Source organism: Botryllus schlosseri, chromosome 2 (genome assembly GCF_051294905.1).
Source record: "Botryllus schlosseri isolate E-star chromosome 2, Bs_hap1, whole genome shotgun sequence".
Lineage (NCBI taxonomy): Eukaryota > Metazoa > Chordata > Ascidiacea > Stolidobranchia > Styelidae > Botryllus > Botryllus schlosseri.
This window is the reverse complement of record NC_137237.1, coordinates 21,336,873-21,355,903: the sequence shown is the minus strand read 5'-3', so window position 1 is coordinate 21,355,903 and position 19,031 is coordinate 21,336,873. Positions and strand designations below refer to the sequence as shown.

The following is a 19,031-nucleotide window of genomic DNA, read 5'->3' as shown; positions in this document are numbered from 1 at the left end:
ACGAAGTAGTTTGGCCTTAAAAAGCATTTTTGGCTTAGAAACAGGCAACTTTTTACATGAAAAAAAAACAATATTTTAACGAAATCTGGCCCTATGAAGAATTACAGTGGTTACAATATGTATTATGGCAGAAAATATTAAAATATTTTGTAGTACAACCAAAGATACTTTCCTACATTCTTGGGTAGAAAGTGCACGTCCTTACTAAGAAGCTTGCCAAGGACGTTCAACAGCAGCAGTTGTTGGCTGACAACACTCAAGTTGTGCGTACACTGCTGGTGCTGGTGACACACCGGGTTGCTTCACTCTGACAATGTTCTCTACATCACAAATTTTCATCATGGGCTTCTTAATATAAGAATGATGCAATGCACAAGAAGTCTTTCTTCAGTTAGGATATTGCGGTACGTTGACCATAAAACCATGCCTACCTATTATTTGTTTTATTTAGCCGTTTATGATTCACGATTAGCAGACGATTAGCCGCTTACAACGGTAGGCCTATAAAATAGGCTAACAGCGGTAAAATATCAAATTATAAGTTCACCGACAGTGCAAAATCTACGATACAAACAAAATGCAGACGTTAAACATTTTTTGACTTCATGAAAAATTTTGACAAATTTTGACCTAACGCTACAATTTTGACGAAATTTTGACAAATTTTGACATGTCAAAAAAAACGCCCTACTAATCAAGTATTAGAGGTTGTTAAAAATAAAATTAGAGTAAGCACATTGATGTCTTATGTCCGATGAATCTGTATCTTGCATTACATCGGATTACTGGGCAGTTTATATACTCCTACTGACCATTGGAATAGCCTGCTGGTAATGAAAACTACACCATTAAGGTTTAGACACGCTTTCTTGTTCTTGGACTGATGATCTCACGCCGAGTCTAGATCGTTGAGGCATAGGCATATATTTCATTAATTAGGTAGGCCACTAGACTTGCTGATCCATAGGAAAAATTTGCCCACTTCGTATTCGTACCGCCTTCGTTTGTAGCCTACTACAAACTTTGCAATATCACCATGTAACAAAAATTTTCAAAAGTTTTAGTTTGCCTAAAATTTTTATTTATTGTGTTTTTATTTTACTCATTATTTCTCCGTATTAATCACAATAATTATTTATTTGACGTAGGAAAACGCTAATGAGAAGAATAATACGAACAAATATAGCTTACTCATAGTCATACATCCAGTAACAATGCAATACTTTTAAAATGGTTAGAAGTGGTTTTGTTTTCGTGACTTACATCTGTGAAATGAGAAATCTTCTCTTTTTATGGACGAAAAATATCACCATGTAACAAAATTTTGCAAAGTTTTAGTGGAGTAAAAATTTTTAGGTATTGTGTTTTTCCGTTTCAAACCAATCACTGGTAGACAAAAAAAATTCTGAAGTGTCCCTAGTCTTTGAGAAATGTCACCTTTTCTGATTTCTCGTTTTACTCAAAATTACCCTGTAATAATCCGCATAATTCCTTATTGGACTTACAAACACACTAACAAAAAGAAGGAATATGCACAAATGTTGGCGAGATTATAAAATGATGGAAACACTTCAAAATATTTCCGAAGTGGTTTTGTTTGCATGATTTGGGTCCATGAACTGAGAAATCTGCTGGTATGATGGAACGCAAATAATCCTCAATCATGATGCAGGTCCACCACCATTAGTATCTTCTTTCCAAATCATACATATCCTGTCAGTCAGTTTGTCAATATTGTGCGATTGCCCTAAGAGCCATCCCGCAGTTGGCAATCCTGGCCGATATAACTGTGTGTTGATCATGAATCTTGTGTATGTAAGTAATAATTATTCAAGAAGATGCAAGTGTTGGCTTTGCAACCCACGAGGATACTGCAGGTTGTTTTTGAAAGATTTGTTGATTTGTGTATTGCATAGATAAGAAGTGAATGAAGCCCAAAGCCTATCCATAAATAACCATTATGTATTACTCGGATTGGGTGGGTTTGCATAGCAATGCATTCCTGTTTTTAACGCCCACCGTACCATCCCATCGGCTTAAATGCCTCTGTACGGTGAAGCATCTTTTCGAATGTTGTCAGAAAACGAACCAAAGATCAGAGGGGGTCAAAGTAGTCAAGAAAGCCACTCAAGTAGAAGTAGAAGTAGCGAATAAAATATCTGCTCAAGTACGAGTAGAAGTAATTCCTCCATAAGCAACCAAAAATTACTTGAAGTAGAAGTAGAATTGACTGACTTTAAAAGTACTCAAGTAAGTAGTTTGTTGTGAAAACGATCCTAATTCATCGTTCACATGGATTGTGGAAAGGTGTAAATTGAACTATGCGAAAGGTGACGAGCTTGATTCATATTGATGCATACCAGCAGATATCCAATCTTCGATAGATAAGCATTGGTCCACATCATGGGATGAAAATGATAGTATTGATATGGAAATGCGATACCAATCCTTTGTTTTCTCGAACAGCACGTTTTATAAAATAGCATGGTATGGCGCCATCCCCCATATTATAAGGCCATAGTTCAGTCAAAGAGCAATACGGAGAAGTTGTATAGTATACGGTGTAAACACTTTGCGCGATTAGTAAACGTTACTAAAAAATATGGTGGACCGAAAAAATGCCATATTTAGTAGCTTTAATTCTGGAAATTAAAGGCATTACTACACTTGCTTTTATACTCCAACATGTATTGTATGTTATCCAGGCATAAGAACTGATATCATTTATAACTCAAAGTACATGATACTAGTAATTGAAAGTGAAACATAAATACTACTTATAAAAGCGGAACATGTATTTCATGCCTTCAGTCCATATAGCTTCAAAGGTGGTATGCTTAAACACCTCTAAAACGAACAAAAAAATGTCAGAGTCCACTTTTCGCCACTTTTCCAGGTTAGGACACGCCATGGACTGCTAGATTACGATATGACAAGTAAATGCTGAATTGCGAAACATCAGATTCAAACGTTAGGATGAGCCATATATACTGTGATGAATTATTTCCTATGTGCGAAGGGTGACAATGTGGTGTGAAAGGAACCACGCCAACCCGCTACCTAAATTATATTCATCGATACAATCGTGAAATCATACTGATAGCCCCTATCCCCTGCGCGCGAAACGCGACGAAAATTTTGGGCTTTACCCAACTTTTATGAAAATTTAATGTTGATACTCCGTGAAAACAGCCCCGAAGTTCCTCAGGCTATCTTCCTGATTGGAAGATTGAACTACTTCTACTTGACAAACTGAAAATAGCGAAAAGTAAGTAAGTAGATCACAAAATATTACGAAGTAGAAGTAGCGAAAATCAGATCTACGTGAGTAAGTACCACAAGTAGGGGAAAACTACTTGAGTACTTTGAAAAAGTAGAAGTACTTCGTTACTGACCACCTCTGCCACAGATCCTATTCGCAACATTGATGCTACGATTCAAGTGCAGTTTCATTCTATTGTAGGCTACGTTCGAAATGCGAACACATTCATATCGCGAGAACGCAACATGTCGATTTTTAGTGGAAAAATGATATTGTATCGAGTGAATATTGTTCTTGGCTTCGCCCTTTAAGCTTCGAAGGAAATCACTGCACGATACACCCGCAAAAAGCAACGAACATATTGAGAACAACGGGAGTGCGATATCTGTGAATTTTCTACTGCAGTGATTTGAGTACTTGATCAATAAAGAATACGATACGCTGAATATAAAATAATGAAGTTCAGTACCTCCTAGAACAGTGGTTCTCAACCTTTTCTTAGACATGCCCCCCTTTATGATACGAAAAACTTCGCGCCCCCCTTCTCGTCACATCGCAAAATCCAACCGGGATGCTAGCAACCCGAACAGATTGTTTGATGGCATGGAAGGTTATGACTGTTGATGAGAGAATTCAAAAATATGAAATTCGGTCTATTTTTAGAGAAACACGCGAACATTATTTTCAGTTGACCGCTTCTTCGCGTGCTCCCCCCTCCAGGTTGAGAACCACTGTCCTAGAAGCTCGTCAAAAACAAATGTTATAACTTTCTCCGTTTTATTTTTGTGTAATAAATTCCAGCGAGCTGGTGCGAATGAAATTTAAAAAAAAGTGGGAATGGAGCTCAAAAAGGTTGAAAAGCAAAGCACTGGTCGAGTTATTTCCAAATATATAAATCTTGTTAGACTTACTTTCTTAACTGTTCGACGAAGCCTTTGATGGTAAACTGGGCCACGAATCTGGTAAGTATGTTTGGTGAGACGTATTCTTGGACACATTAGTTAATCAGTTGGAAATTTTCAGCTGACGTGAGGCCCGTGTATATAATGTTACATTTTACATATACTGCATGAACTGAAATGTATTCATTCCGTTAATATCAGCTAGGTGTAAATTGTTGCTTAAGCGTTATTGTGTTTTTTTTTCAGTTGGGTTCACTAGTGATGGATGGTATCGTCATACGAATGGATATGAATACAGATACTTGAGCACCAAAACATCATACGCCGCTGCAACGTCCTCCTGCTCAAGTATGGACTCAACTGCGCGTCTCGCCACGGTGGCAGCAAGAAATGGCGATCTATCCAGGTCGGTTACATGTACGGACTGTGCGAAACCAAAGTTCGTGGTCCTACTTGGTATGCGCCCCTTAGAAATTTGGAAAATCGCATGCACAAAAAGGAACGTTGTAAAGATTATTATTTATTCACTTCGAACCTGCTCAAAAAGCAACCAAATGCTGTAGCAATATTTTTTATCAAAATTGATGACCATCGACTTGGCATTGCTCATCGCCGGATCACATCCGTTGCGGAAAATGTGATATCAAATGCAATAATGAAAAGTTCTTTTCGAGAAAGTCAATGCGGTTCATATTGAAGGTAAGTAGCATAAATACCATTTATCGCTGCATTATATATACCAAGAGGGGGTCAGTAACGAAGTACTTCTACTTTATGGAAGTACTCAAGTAGTTTTCCTCTACTTCTGGTATTTACTCAAGTAGATCTGATTTTCTCTACTTCTACTTCCGATTCGTAATATTTTGTGATCTACTTACTTTTCGCTATTTTCAGTTTGTCAAGTAGAAGTAGTTTATTCTCGCAATACGAAAGATAGCCTGCGGAATTTCGGGGCTTTTTGAACGGAGTACCAACATCAATTATTCATAAAAGTCAAGTAAAGCCCAGAAATATTGTTGCGCTTTGCGAACAGTAGTTATGGAGTGACAGAAATGTATTCACGAAAGTATCCGTGAATATGATTTAGGTACCGGCGGGTCCTACGATAACTTATGGTAGGCCCCGGTACCGGATTGCTTGGTTCCGCTCACACCGCATTGTCGCCCAAATCAAATATTTCATCACAGTAAATATGGCCCACCATAACGTTTGAAACTACCGTTTTGCGATCTAGCAATTACCTATCATATCGTAATCTAGCAGCCCATTACGTGTCTTGCTAATCTGGAAAATCCAGCCTTTTTGAACGTTACGCCTGTTTTAGCAGATCATCTTTGAAGCTTTATGGACAAAAGACATGAAATATTTTTTCCGCTTCTTAGAAGTGGTATTTGTATTTCACTTTCAATTGCGAGTACCATACTTTGAGTTCCAATTACTTTCAGTTCTTTTGTCTGCAGAACATACATGCTGAAGCATAAATGCGAGTAATGTCTCTATTTTCCGAAAACAAAGCTGCACTAATTATAACTGTTACGATCCACAATATTTGTTATTAACGTCGCGCAAAGTGATGAAACCGTATTCGATACAATATCTACGTATTGCTCTTCGCCTAAACTTGGGGCCTTATAATATGGGGTAGGGCTTCATGCCATGATATTCTCTAAAACGGGGCCTTCTAGTAAATAAAGGGTTAGTATCGCATTTTCATATCAATACTAAAATTTGCATCCAATGATGTGAAAGAATGCTTATTCTGTCAAAAATTGATACCTACTGGGATGCATCAATACGAATCAAGCTCTCTGCACCTTCCGCATAGCTCAATTCGCAGCTTTTGACAGTCCATGCGAACGAATTACGACTGTTTTCAAAACTACTTACTTACTTGAGTAGATTTAAAGCCAGTCAATTCTACTTCTACTTCAAGTAGTTTTAGGCAGCTTGTTGAAGAAGTACTTCCACTCGTACTTGAGTAGATTTTTTCGTCGCTACTTTCACTTCTACTTGAGTAGCTTTCTTGACTACTTTGACCACCTCTGTATATAGCAGAGCTTTGCTGAGCTAGTACGTGTCTATAGGGCTGGGCAAAATCGAATACCTGACTGATTCGATTCTGAATCCCATATTTTGCGTGGAGTCGAGTATTCGAGTATCACTCATTATGATGTCATAACAGAATGCAATATGTCAAAGTTAAAATATGTACCTTTTATGACACCACCAGAATATAATGTCTGTTATCGATTATTTTAAAGATACTTTGGTAATTTTTCGACCGTACCGACTTCATTGAACTTTGTGACAATGTTGAGGGATGATCAGTAATTCAGAAATGTATCATTTCCAGCAACGTTCGTAGCTTTGAACTATATGTTTCGCATGCTGCGACACGACTAATCAAGGTGTCAAGGCTTCTGCAGTGGATAATGGTATGGAAACTATAATCCTCGTTAATAAATTAACGTTCATTGACGAGGAGCGTATAATATCAGTACTCGAAAAAATCGTATTTTCTACTCGTCTCGAATCATAAAAATTGATACTCGATTCAGATTCGAGCACTCGAATCATTGTGCCCAGCCCTAGTGCGTAGTTGTGGGAAAGCAAGTGGTGCAGTTGATTAAGCACCAGCGTCACGACACCAATGGCAGAGGCTCGAATCCCGATTCGGACTAACTTATATGTGTCGGATGTTGTATGGCAGGGTTACCATACGTCCTCCTTTAAGAGGATTTGTCCTCTTTTTTAAAACTTTTTTCGAAAGTGTCCTCGGAGGACGCCCAAATGCCCTCTTTTTCGATAATTTTGGTTAAATATATGGCAGAATATACTTACATACAGTAAATCAGCACTGAAGTAACGCTCCGGCGGGTATTTTGGGAGCTGGGCCGGAAAGTTGATTTATTTGTTTTAGTCAACCGACCACGAAGTGGGAAAAATGTACCATTTTTACAGGATGTTCCTCCGGTTTTGCAAGTCTGTAAATTTTAAAGAGTGTCGTCTTTTCAGATCTCCTAAATATGTTAACCCTATTAGGGTTGCTCTTGCCATACGTCCGGAATTTCCCGGACATGTCCAAAATTCAACTGTAAAAACTGCGTCCGGGAGGAAATTTAAAATATGCCGAAATGTCTGGAATTTTGAAGGCTTGAAGTAGGCTCAAATATTTTTCGTAAATGGACATAAACAATAGTATTTCAAAGCAAATATATGATATTTGAAATTTTCATTTAGTGCACCGCGCACCGCCCTCGCAGAAAATGCAATCAAAATTAATAAAAATAACCATCGTTTACTGAAATAAGCCTATAATTGTAATCGCAATTTTAAGATAACGGTATATTCATTGAGTTGGTTAAGGCCGTTTGGATGCTTAGTGTTTAGTCAAAGACAGTTGTTCTAAACATGGGGGTCGTTTGCCTTTAGCCTGGGGATCGCGAAGATGTTGAACATTATCAGCTTCCAAAATAGGCCGCGAGTGATCCTGAGCATGCTGACCTTTGTTAGTAATCAGCCTATCAATTTTTGAGCTGGACCACGGAACATTTTCAATTTGGAAATGAGGTCGCGACCATAACAATTTGGAAATCCCCGGATGTGCAACCTTCCGGTGCTTTTTATATTAATATATGGAAGAACCAATATTATTGACAGAATTAATTCACAAAATTTCACAACCAAATTCGTGCAGTAAGCTGCATCGATGATGGGCTCAAGGTCAGTGGAGTTTTGGGCGGAAGGGGGATGGAAAAATTTTTGTTTCGCACCTGGTTACAACACACAAGCAGATAACAGCACCGACCTAACAATATATCACGGCTGTCAAACACACGATCGGCGGACCGGATAAGGTCCACCAGACGATTTCATCTTGTCCGTGAAGAAATCTGTTGCAGAACCAAGCAAACACCAGAGCTCACTATAGAGATGGCTCAATTTATAACCTATGGTCCTCTCCACTCCTGTATACTAGTATACAGTAGATAGGCAAAGCTTTACTAGTGTGACGTCATACAGACTGACAATGTATTCGTACCTCATCGTAAACCCTGCTAGTAGGCGCTAAAGAGTGTCCGGGATTTGAGCCACAAAAATATTGTAAACCTAATTTACCTGTCTGTAAAAGATATTGCCTGAGTACTAGTCCTCCTTCAGTAATCAGAGTGCGCTTGGTGTCATTCGAAAGATGTCACTCACGACGGTATGACTGGAGCGAAATGGCCTATCATTATTTTATAAGAACTTGTCGGTAAATGTTATTGAAATTCAGGGTTAGTTCTCTCCCTCCAAAGGCCACTTCCCCGCGGCCAATATTGTAGGGATTTTCAAGGAATATTTTCAGCCCAAGAACAATTTGGCAGCGCGGAACTTAACTGTCATTTGTAGTTTCATCAATAATGAATAACCTTACTCAGTGCGCGGGTAAAACTCATTATTTCATTTTAGACCAGCGGTTCTCAACCTGGGGGGCGCGAGAAATTGACAAAGTCAGTATAAATTGTACGTGTCTGAACATGTGTTTCACATCCATTATGAGAAGACGATTATTGAAGATGAAATTTATTCCATATTCAAGTAAGCAACTAAGCATGCAAAATACAAACACTAGCAACCGCGCTTAACGGAGTATAGTCTGATTTCAACTTCATTTGAGCAAAATTTTGAAATTCTTTGGAGATATAGAGAGCAATTTCCACGTGTAAATCATTCGCTGCTTCATAGCTTTGACAGTAGCCTAAAGCTTGTCGCGCTGGGAAGCTCTTGTTAGTAGCTTGCGAACTGCACTGCTTACTATACTAAGATGCAACATAGGTTCCCCGGTTTCGCCCTCAATTAGGCTATAAATCAACATAGTTTAATTAATTTCCAAAACTGATCAAATTTAGCCTGGCAGGATAGAACGACGCCTTGCTCTCTGTACTCACTACCAGCATCAGGATTAGTCTCAGGGGGACCAATGATATATATACATGATATATCATTGTAGTGACCTACCTTGAAATTAATTAATGGATGTCCTGTTCAATGTTTTCTTTGTTATTTTGTATTAGATGATGTGCTCTTTTTGACATGACGATAAATGCAAGGGGGGGGGTCAGGGGGCGCGCGATTGTTTTGACCATCTCCAAGGGGGGCGCGTGTCAAAAAAGGTTGAGAACCACTGTTTTAGACCAACGGGCCGAGCACTCAACGATGACGTAGGCATGCCATAAAATGTTAGGCTAATGCTAGTTAGTTTTTTCTTGGTCATGGTCATTTTGTGCAGCCCGCAACGGCATTTTGTAATTTCAAGTATTCAACAATATATTCAAGTGCCATATATCTTTTTAGATATAAGAACTTGAAGTTCATCTTGAAACTATAGTATAAAAATCACTGAAATCTCAACAAACTTCACCATCACATCCCTTTCAAAAGCTACCATGCGGTAGAAGATCAGCTATTACGTCACATTCCTATTTCATGATGATAAAACATGACCCGTTGACAGAGGTGGTCAAATTAGTCACCATCGCTACTCAAGTAGAAGTAGAAGTAATGCCGAAATTTCTACTCAAGTAGAAGTAGGAGCGGTGGTTTACAAGTAAGTAGGTATTCTACGCTTATTTTTGCCTACAACACTGAAAACTGTCAGGTAGAAGTAGAAGTAGCCTCAAATCATAACTACTTAAAAAGCAGTGTGAGTAGGCAAAATCTACTTCAAGTAATTCAAAACGTACAAGTACTTCGTTACTGACCACCTCTGCCCATTGATGATTCGCGACTGAAAATTGTGATTTGGTTTGGTGCGACCTTCTTGTAAAATTATTCGATTTCGGATTGACTGGGTGATTAAATAAAAATGACTCGAGTTGAGTCGGGTCAAACGTTTAAATAAGAGGACTTGCGACTCAGAACGGTGACTTGGTTATCCTACGGACGCAACAATCTATGAAACTGTAATGGGAAATAGAGTAATTTATCAGAAGGTCGTAGCTTGCGCTGCATAGTGTACATAGCTGTCTATTCAGGTCAGTATGGCTATCATTGGCATTCTGTGACCTCCGTGAACCGTGTCGTATGGTTGGTTACATGCTGGGTGTTGTTTGTTCTCTTTATCCGTGTTATTATCGGTGGCGAGTAAGGTAGCAGTACGTTCTACAGCTGTAACACAAATGAATTCTTCGCCAATCGGACATTTCTATTCCAGCGGCTCTTATAACCAGGGTCCGTATACCCCATCGGGTTACGAAGCACCACATCAGAGTGTACGAGATGCATTGTGGAATTAGGCCTATATGCTGTGGATTATTTTCTTGACCAATTTATTCAACTGGAAAATGGTCCTCGCGATACGCGCGATTTTATGTGAATGGGCTTTCTGGTTTTAATATAGGTACCATCAGAAATTGTGTTGAAAATGGCCAGGGGCTACGAGAAATCTCATTGGAAGCACAAGCTGCAATATTACAACCCGAGATTTTGACGATGTCTTGATTAAAAAATTATGCCCGGCACAAAATCAATTTCATTAAAATATTTGAAAATGTGATTTTTTCCGTGTCCAGCGTGAATAATACTTTATTAAATTTCATTTCCACGTTGTTTGTGGAATGCCTTTCTGCAAGGTCCCATCAAATAAGGCCATCTTGGAAATTTTACATTGAATATCCCGATTATTGATCCTGCGGCCCGCGGCTCTAACAACTAGGAAATTGGCACATATGAGTTTGAGACCTCTGGTGTAGAACCTTACAAGGTTCGTTTGTGAACGCGAACCTCTGAAATATCGCGGTTTGCACGACAACCACGAACGTGAGCATGACGTTGTGAATACTGCTATGAAAAAGATGAATTTAATAGGGATGGTGCGAACCTCTGAAAGGATCGGGTTCGTGTGAACGCGAACATTTTTGAAAGGTTCTGTGTGAACGCGAACGTGAACCTCATGACGTGACGTGACGTCATAATGCTAATTCCGACCCTACATTTCAGTTAAGTGATATATATTAATGCACACGATACATAGCGACGACTCGGGCCACATAATGCCACAATTCGTAAATGTAAATTGCATGTTGACGGCCGCCAACACATACTAAGTGAATTACATGAAGATACTGCACAGTTTTCCTTCTACGGCCGCAGATTGGCCACCCCTGATATGATTAGCAGGTGATTCGATGTATTTCCAAGTTTCACATTTTTCGTCTGTGACTTTAGCAGCTAGTTATTTCGACCCGTATCTTCTATTACTAGTTCAATACGTCCCAACCAGTGGGTCGCGAAGCTATTTCTGGTGAGTCGCCAAGAATATCGAAATGTTAAAGTATCGAACTAATTTTGCCAAATATTTCAAACACCTCATCTTATCAAGATTACACGGGCAAATACACGTTCTTTGCCTCAAATTATATTATTTGTGCGTCCATAAGCGCCACAAGCCACGTTTTCGTGCTTACAATATTTCATAAGGCAGGTTTTCGTGACAGTCATTTTGGTGGGAACGTGAAATCGGACAGTGCGTTATTGTGAATGCTTGAGAATTGGAATTCTTTAATTTCGTCAAAGGCTTTGCGAAGGTTGATAGGGAAATGCAGCCATCCAGCCCGATTTGCCGTTAGGCAAGCTACTCACAACCACTTTGTGTTCCAATAAAAGTCAAATTACTGATTGGATACGCGCTTTCTCTATTGTTGGTGTTTGCATTATCCATGATATTTTTCGGCTACAATGGTCATGGTCAGTTACGCGAGGCCGATATCTATTCTTTATTATGATTTCGCATCTGCCGAGTTGGAGCATGGCCCACTCCCAGGCTTTTTTGAAACACCGCTTACGCAATTCGGATGACCCTCCTCGTTTGTAATCATTTGTTACAGACAGAGCCGTAACCACCGCACCCAAAACCCTCAATTTTAAGGGGATCGAATGCTAGGCGAAAATGATCTCATCAGTCAACTTCAATTATGGAGTATATTTTTTTGAGATTTACTCGACTTTATGCAAATTTTCTTCTCGCCTTGCGCGATTTAACACCGTTAGATGTCTTGAATTCAATATGGTTACATCTCCCTCTAATAAAAAAATGGATAAGCCATAGAAATAGGCATTTCGGTGTCGGCCATTACCGCGACACGACACACCAAGACACAAGAAGTTGGAATCAAGTAATTAGGCCTACTAACAACGGGCCCGTCCGAAAATCCAATTATTAATAATTATTTATGTGGCCGAGATTCTCAAATACACCACCTCCCCCCTCAGATCTACTAGTAAATCTGATCACCTGGGCTAAGAGAGAACTAAAATTTGTAGTAATATATGCATTTCCCAATATCATTGACCGAATTCAATCATGAATTCCGGAATATGTTCATGCCAGGGCGACCAAATAACTGAAACACACTGACAACATGACAACTAGACCCCACATGCAATGGTTAAAACGTTAGTCTCGAAAGGGAGTATGGTGGGTGACGCAATGAAATTTGGATGAAAAGTGGTTCGCGAACTGAAATAAGTTGAGAAGCACGGTTCTAGTTACAGTATGATCTATAACAGCGGTTCTTAACCTGGCCGCCAGCGCCCGCCAGGTGGGATTTAGATTTTGAAGGGGCGGATGCACTCGGGGTGATGTGGGGGCTGGGACGCTAAGGGCGCCAAAGAACAATGTCGTAGCAGTAGTGTAATAGATCCCCTTGGAAGATATAGTAGTACAGTGGAACTAGAATTTTATATATTCCTGAATTACCGTTGCAATTTTTACTTCTACCAATTCATCAAATCTCTGAATCTTTAGTTGCGCTTTTCATATAACGCAAACCTTTTTGAAAGGTTCTGTGTAAACGCGAACGTGAACCTATGACGTCACGTGACGACATATTGTTATTTCCAACCGTACATTTCAGTTGTACGATACGTAGCGACGATTCAACTCACATTGTGCCAGTGTTGGGATCAAGTCACTATCTTCGAGTCACGAGTCATTTCGAGTCATTGCACATTTTGACTCGAGTCAAGTCAAGTCATTCGATTTTGGAAGGTGACTCGAGTCAAGTCAAGTCACTCGATTTTTGGAGGTGACTCGAGTCAAGTCAAGTCAAGTCACGAGTCAAGTCACAATTCAAGTCAAGTTGCCTTTTTGAAGTATGAGGCATGATTACGTCATTGTATTTTGCTAGCTGTCTGAATTACAGATTTAGTGGTCATTGATTCTGAACCTATGAAAGAATATATAGTTAAATATACACGCAAGAAAGCGCTGTATCGCTCAAATATACGTAGCACTGCCGAACTACGGAAGTAATTTTACAGCCTCAGTTTATAGTTACCTGCCAAAATAGAGAATAGAGAAACGAATTGATAAGATGCACTACATTACCCATTCACAAATTGATATGATACAATTCGAGAGTGCGCCAATGGTTGAGGACTATATAAACTATATTCGAATTCGATTTCAATAAAACAAGAGGTTTGGTTAGGGTAAGAACAGAGAATAGAAATGTACATTATGTTATTGAATTATTTTACTATACTAGTTTACGACAACGTAAGCTGTAAGCTTGGATCACTTCGTTTGCGGTCAATTTATGTGTGAGAGAACAATGGAGGCTCAGTAAAACGCACGATCATTGAATGATTGGTCGCTCTCACAGGTTACACCAGAATTTCGCGAACAATCCGACCATATGCAAAATACAGTGAATTTTATCGACACCGATTACTTGATGACTTGAAATTGACTCGTGAATTTTGCTGCGAGTCACGAGTCAATCCAAATTTCTGATACGCCGAGTCAAGTCAAGTCATGTTAGCCAAGTGACTCGAGTCAAGTCAAGTCATACGAAAAAGGCGACTCGAGTCATCCCAACACTGCATTGTGCCACAATGCTGAAGTACATGTTCAGCGCTGACTTTTTAAACGTCAAGAAATGTGTCAACTGGAGCAAACAAATCCTATAATAATCCTATAAAATCAACATCTTCCGTCACTTTGGCATCAATTTCGATGCTGAATTGTAAGGGAATATTCGAACATAAGCTTACGTCTTAACGTTATGACTTTTGCTACATTGACATTGCTACATTGATATACTTGCTGCCGATATTACCCCATAAACAAGTTGGCCACCACCCCAATCGCACTGATTTCGTTTTTATGATACAATAAACAAATCAAATCAAGATGGATCCCGTAGGCCTGCAACATTCTTACATTTGACAAAGATGTATTCGTTTTATCAATTTCATTGATTGGTTGAATGAGCATCATTCGCGGACTACCTACATGTAGTGTATTTCGTTATTGATGTTGCGTCATAGCTCGTCAAGCTCACAACAGAGAGTCACTATAAATATTCACTAAAGGAAAGCTGAATATTCGAGCAACCTGTTGTAACAAAGCAAGTAGGATTTTTGAGATTGTCAAGGTGCATGCGCGTTAAGTATTGATATTTTTATGCTGCCAGCGCCATGCATATAGTGAAGTGAACCTCATGGTCACACCATCCCTAGTGGATTCTGTTCACTATTCACTATCATGACTTGACCCACACACTGGTATAACAGGCCCATGCATTGAATGAGAGAGCGCCCTGTCCTTCGAAAATGGACCTGACACTCGTCTTCAATCTTTCAGTTTCGACAAATCTGCAATGAGGATTCCTGACGGTACGCTTTACTTCGTCGGTGGATCAGACGCCATCACCGAAAACTCGTGGATCTTCCAAGATTCTGTAGTGTTAGATACGAAAGATATCACAGCCTGGGCGAGTGGAGAGCCGAACCTAGGGATAAGGGAGGGCTGCATGGCTTGGCTTCAGACTATTGGAACGGTAGTCGGGCTAGCAGACGCCTCATGTACAGGTCTGTATTCAGCCATGTGCGAAAGACCAATTGCGTAAAAGAATGAAAAAATTATCCCGAGTGCAAAACGGAGATCATTAAATTTATGGACTTTTGTCTCATACAGACAGACACCAAGTTATGGCAAATCGAAAAACGAGATCGCTACAGAACTGAGGTAGGCTCTACTTACAATAAGGGTTGTATTTAAAACACAAATCAATTTAAAACAAGGCCCTTGTTTAAACATGTTTTTTTAGCCATGATGTCACGAATATTCAATTGTGACCACATAGTCATAGTGGATTGAAATTGCCCGTTGAAAATATAGGGTAATTATAGCTCCGTGACAAAATATCTGTACTATTGCTGTTGAACCGACTATTTTGAGGGTTCCAACCATCCCATATCGATATACGTCGGCTATATCGGGTGGTAATTGTCCGTATGTTCATACAACATGTTTTTTGGAAAGTATTTACATAATTATGGCATAATTTTACAACTTCAAAAAAACACAATTTTTTTTTTAAAAACATTTGTTCAAAACACTGCTAAAAACATGTTTTAAAAAAGTGATTTAAAACACCGTTTGTTTTAAATGCAACCCTATATAAAATGCATAGTTCATCATTGAAAACTGAAAAGCTATGTGTTTTTGATTTGTTACTATATTACTTCAGTAATATTCAGTACAATTATCGTAATCGGACGTCGTGCAATATGTCAATTTGTCTAGCATCGGGGTCGGCAACCGGCGACTCGCAAGCCGTATACGATTGTTTCACGCATCTGCTGTGGCTCTTCGCTGCTTAGAAACAAACTGAATGTATTTCGAATGAATAATTTCCATGAAAAAACGTATCTATTTAGTGAGTTGTTTCGCCATATACGTTTTCGTTCATTTTATGGCAGGGGTCGGCAACCACTGGCACCCGTGCCAATTGTGGCACGCGAGATGGTTTTTCATGGCAGGCCAAATGAATTGACACACACCACATGTTATAATTAGAGTTGTGTTTGAAACAAAAATCAATTTAAAACAAACATGTTTAAAACAATTTTCATTCTATGTCATGACGTCATGCATAGTCAATTGTGATGTCATAATAGATTGGTATTCACGATTGAAAATGTAGGGTAAATATATAGCTCGTTTGACGAAATAGGCTTCCAACCCCTGTCATATACGGACCAAAAATATCTTTAACCAGGACTACCTTGCAGCATTTTTACTGTCATCATCATCAACACATTCATTGGGGAAGCGAGTGGCGCAGTTGGTTAAACACTGCAGTCACGACACCAATGGTTGGTGGTTCGAGTCACGGCTCTGCCATGTTTCTATGTGTCGGAGGTTTATCTGGGCTCCTCATCGCCGATCCCGCTGTAACACAGCGCATTGAAAAGCCCAGACGAAGAGAGAGCCGAACTCTTGAAAGAAGGCAGCAAATGAGCCGAAAAAAGACTCAAGTTCAAGAAGACATGCCATTATGAAATGTATGAAATTCACTGTGTGGGCGCAAATAACCACGATGTTGCAAGCGCCAATTATATGAGTTAATAAAAACAACAACAACAACAACAACACATTCATTCCGGACCAATGATCTATATCTACGTACTATAGCTGTTGAACCGACTATTTCAATGGTTCCAAACATCCCATATCGTATACGTCGTCTTTATCGGGTGATAATCGTCGTCCGTGGCGCAATTTGTATTTGCACAATTTTGTCATAATTATACAACTGAAAAAACACATATTTTAACAGGCCTTTGTTTAAAACACTGTTTAAGACATGTTCTAAACAAAGTGTTTTAAACAACTACGGTATTTGTTTTAAATGCAACCCAACAGAAGTTTTCAAAATGGAGAGAGCTCGAAGGTGGGCAAAGATTATTTCGTGAATCAATATAAAGTAGAGTCTTTTGGAGCAGGTTCTATTTATCTTGAAAATTTTCTCCGCGCTTAGCGAGATTTATTGCATTCGCAATTGCATTCTCATTTTATTGCATATTGCATTTATTGCAATTTGATTTTAATGTGTATGACCCTCAAACAATGCATCGAAAAAATAAAAAATATGCTTAGTATACCGCAATATCTTCAAACGTATTTGCAATTATAAGAGGTTGGCAAGATAATATCGTATGTGGCCGATGGGATACTTAAGTCTAGGGGTGCGCTTTGTGTCGCCTGTGGAAGCGCGACTTTTAGAGACCGGCATTTCGAATTCGACACTCTGGGTGTTCCTTAGCTAGGAGACACCAAGACATTGTTTGTGGAAACAGGTGACTCCGTGAAGTGCGCTCATAAACTGCTTGGCGGCGATAAAACCTTGAAATTAAATAACCGTCGCATGTTGGCCAACAAAATCGATATTGATATGTCCAGACGTCGAATTGGCCGACGACGAATAGTTCCTGTCTGAGCCACTGGTGCAAATGAGCCCCGCAACGAAATGCGAATTTGGAAATAAGATTTTATTCTAGATTCGTCTGGTACGTGTAAGCAATTGGTTCTTAACCTTTTTTCCTCCACTGCCCCTTTTTAAAAATTCCGATACCTAAGTGTTGGAGGTTTACCTAGGCTCCTACTCGCCACCTGATCAGCGTCAGCTGTGTCTTACAAAAGCCTAGAGGTGGGCCGCGCTATAAGTCGGCAGTTACGGAAAATAAGAAGAATATCGGTGTGGTGTAAATGACCACAGTAGTCGACAAACACCATGAATACCCCAAAACAAACAAACAAACCCCCGTCGCGAGTATTCGTTGGTCAGTAAAGTTCATGTGCCCTGGTCGCGCAAGCCGCGACAATTTTCCATAATGCATGAATGAATCGGTCAAGAATATTGGTAATATATCGCTATAATCTTTCTATCCTCTCAGCCCACGTAATCAGATTTACCGGTAGCGCTGAGTGAGGTAGGCTATGTCTTGGAAAATGTAGGGCACGTAATTATTAATTGAACATTTTCGGACGGGGCCGTTGGTGCAATGACTTCGGTACATGTGGTTATTTTGTGGCCTCCTGTCTGCTATGTAGTCGAAAGATATTGTAATTGCATAAATGTACTGAACTAAAATAAACACTCGATTGAAAATTGGTGTTTGTTCATTGGCAAATAATTTTTTTCTGAGGGATGTTATTTGTCCTGTGGGGTTCAGATTTCCATGACAAGATAATTTGGCATGAGCCGTTTAAGCACCTATGGACAACTAGACATCTTTATAACGGAGTTAACGGTCAGCATAAGGACAATCCTTTTCGGCTAAGGTTTCTCACAGACCTTTTGACACACTTCTCGTATAGTCCCATATCGGCCCAGATTTCATATGTCTTTGTCTTCGTGCATCGTGGCGTGGTTATGGCCGACGCCGAAAGGCCTATTTCTATTTTTTTTTTTATAGATTATGGGTATTTTTTCGTGGGGGAAGAGTACCCAATAATCAAAATCCTGGCAACGGGAAATCGAGTGCAGAAAAAAATGAACGAAGTTGCATAAGTGGTCCAAAATGATGTATAATTTCTGTTCCTTCACCGAAATAATTTTGGGCCCCATTTGTTCTCGGGACACCACAATTGGGGGGTTTGGGGTGCAGCAGTTACGGTCCTAGTAAAAGGTCAAAGTCCGGTCAGTCTTTTCGGGTTGAAACTTTACTATTGGAAACATATTGCACTTCAATCGCGCCCGAGGATCACTCGACTACTATACGATATAATAATTATATGAGGTATATTCGGGGTCAAATCAAGGTTGTTATAACAACCATCGGGTACGTGCTTATACCACGTGATTCGAACCAGATGTACACATCCCGATTCACATTTGCGATTGGCAGTGCGGGGTAAATTAATTGTATTGGGTTTTGTTTTAGTGCGTTGTGTGGCTATATAGTAAGTCAACTGAGTATGTTATGGAGATATCTGCTCACATTGAATTTAGTACTGCACCAAGTTATTAATTTTAACATGAATGTATTCTAAATAAAGTAACTCGTATTATATGACGTTCATGTGAGATTGT

At 39.5% G+C, this 19,031-nt stretch overlaps 1 protein-coding gene across 1 annotated transcript in view; it reads left to right on the top strand.

Annotated features, from left to right (window-relative positions):
• Nucleotides 1-16,556, top strand: part of LOC145459758 (uncharacterized) — a 40,335-nt gene extending 23,779 nt beyond the window's left edge. Inside the window, exons 8-9 of the mRNA XM_080338311.1 lie at nt 4,411-4,570; nt 14,795-16,556. Of these exons, the coding sequence (XP_080194437.1) occupies nt 4,411-4,570; nt 14,795-15,059 (425 nt within the window). The 3' untranslated portion in view covers nt 15,060-16,556. The remainder of the gene's footprint in view (nt 1-4,410; nt 4,571-14,794) is intronic.
• The last annotated feature ends 2,475 nt before the right edge of the window (nt 16,557-19,031 follow it).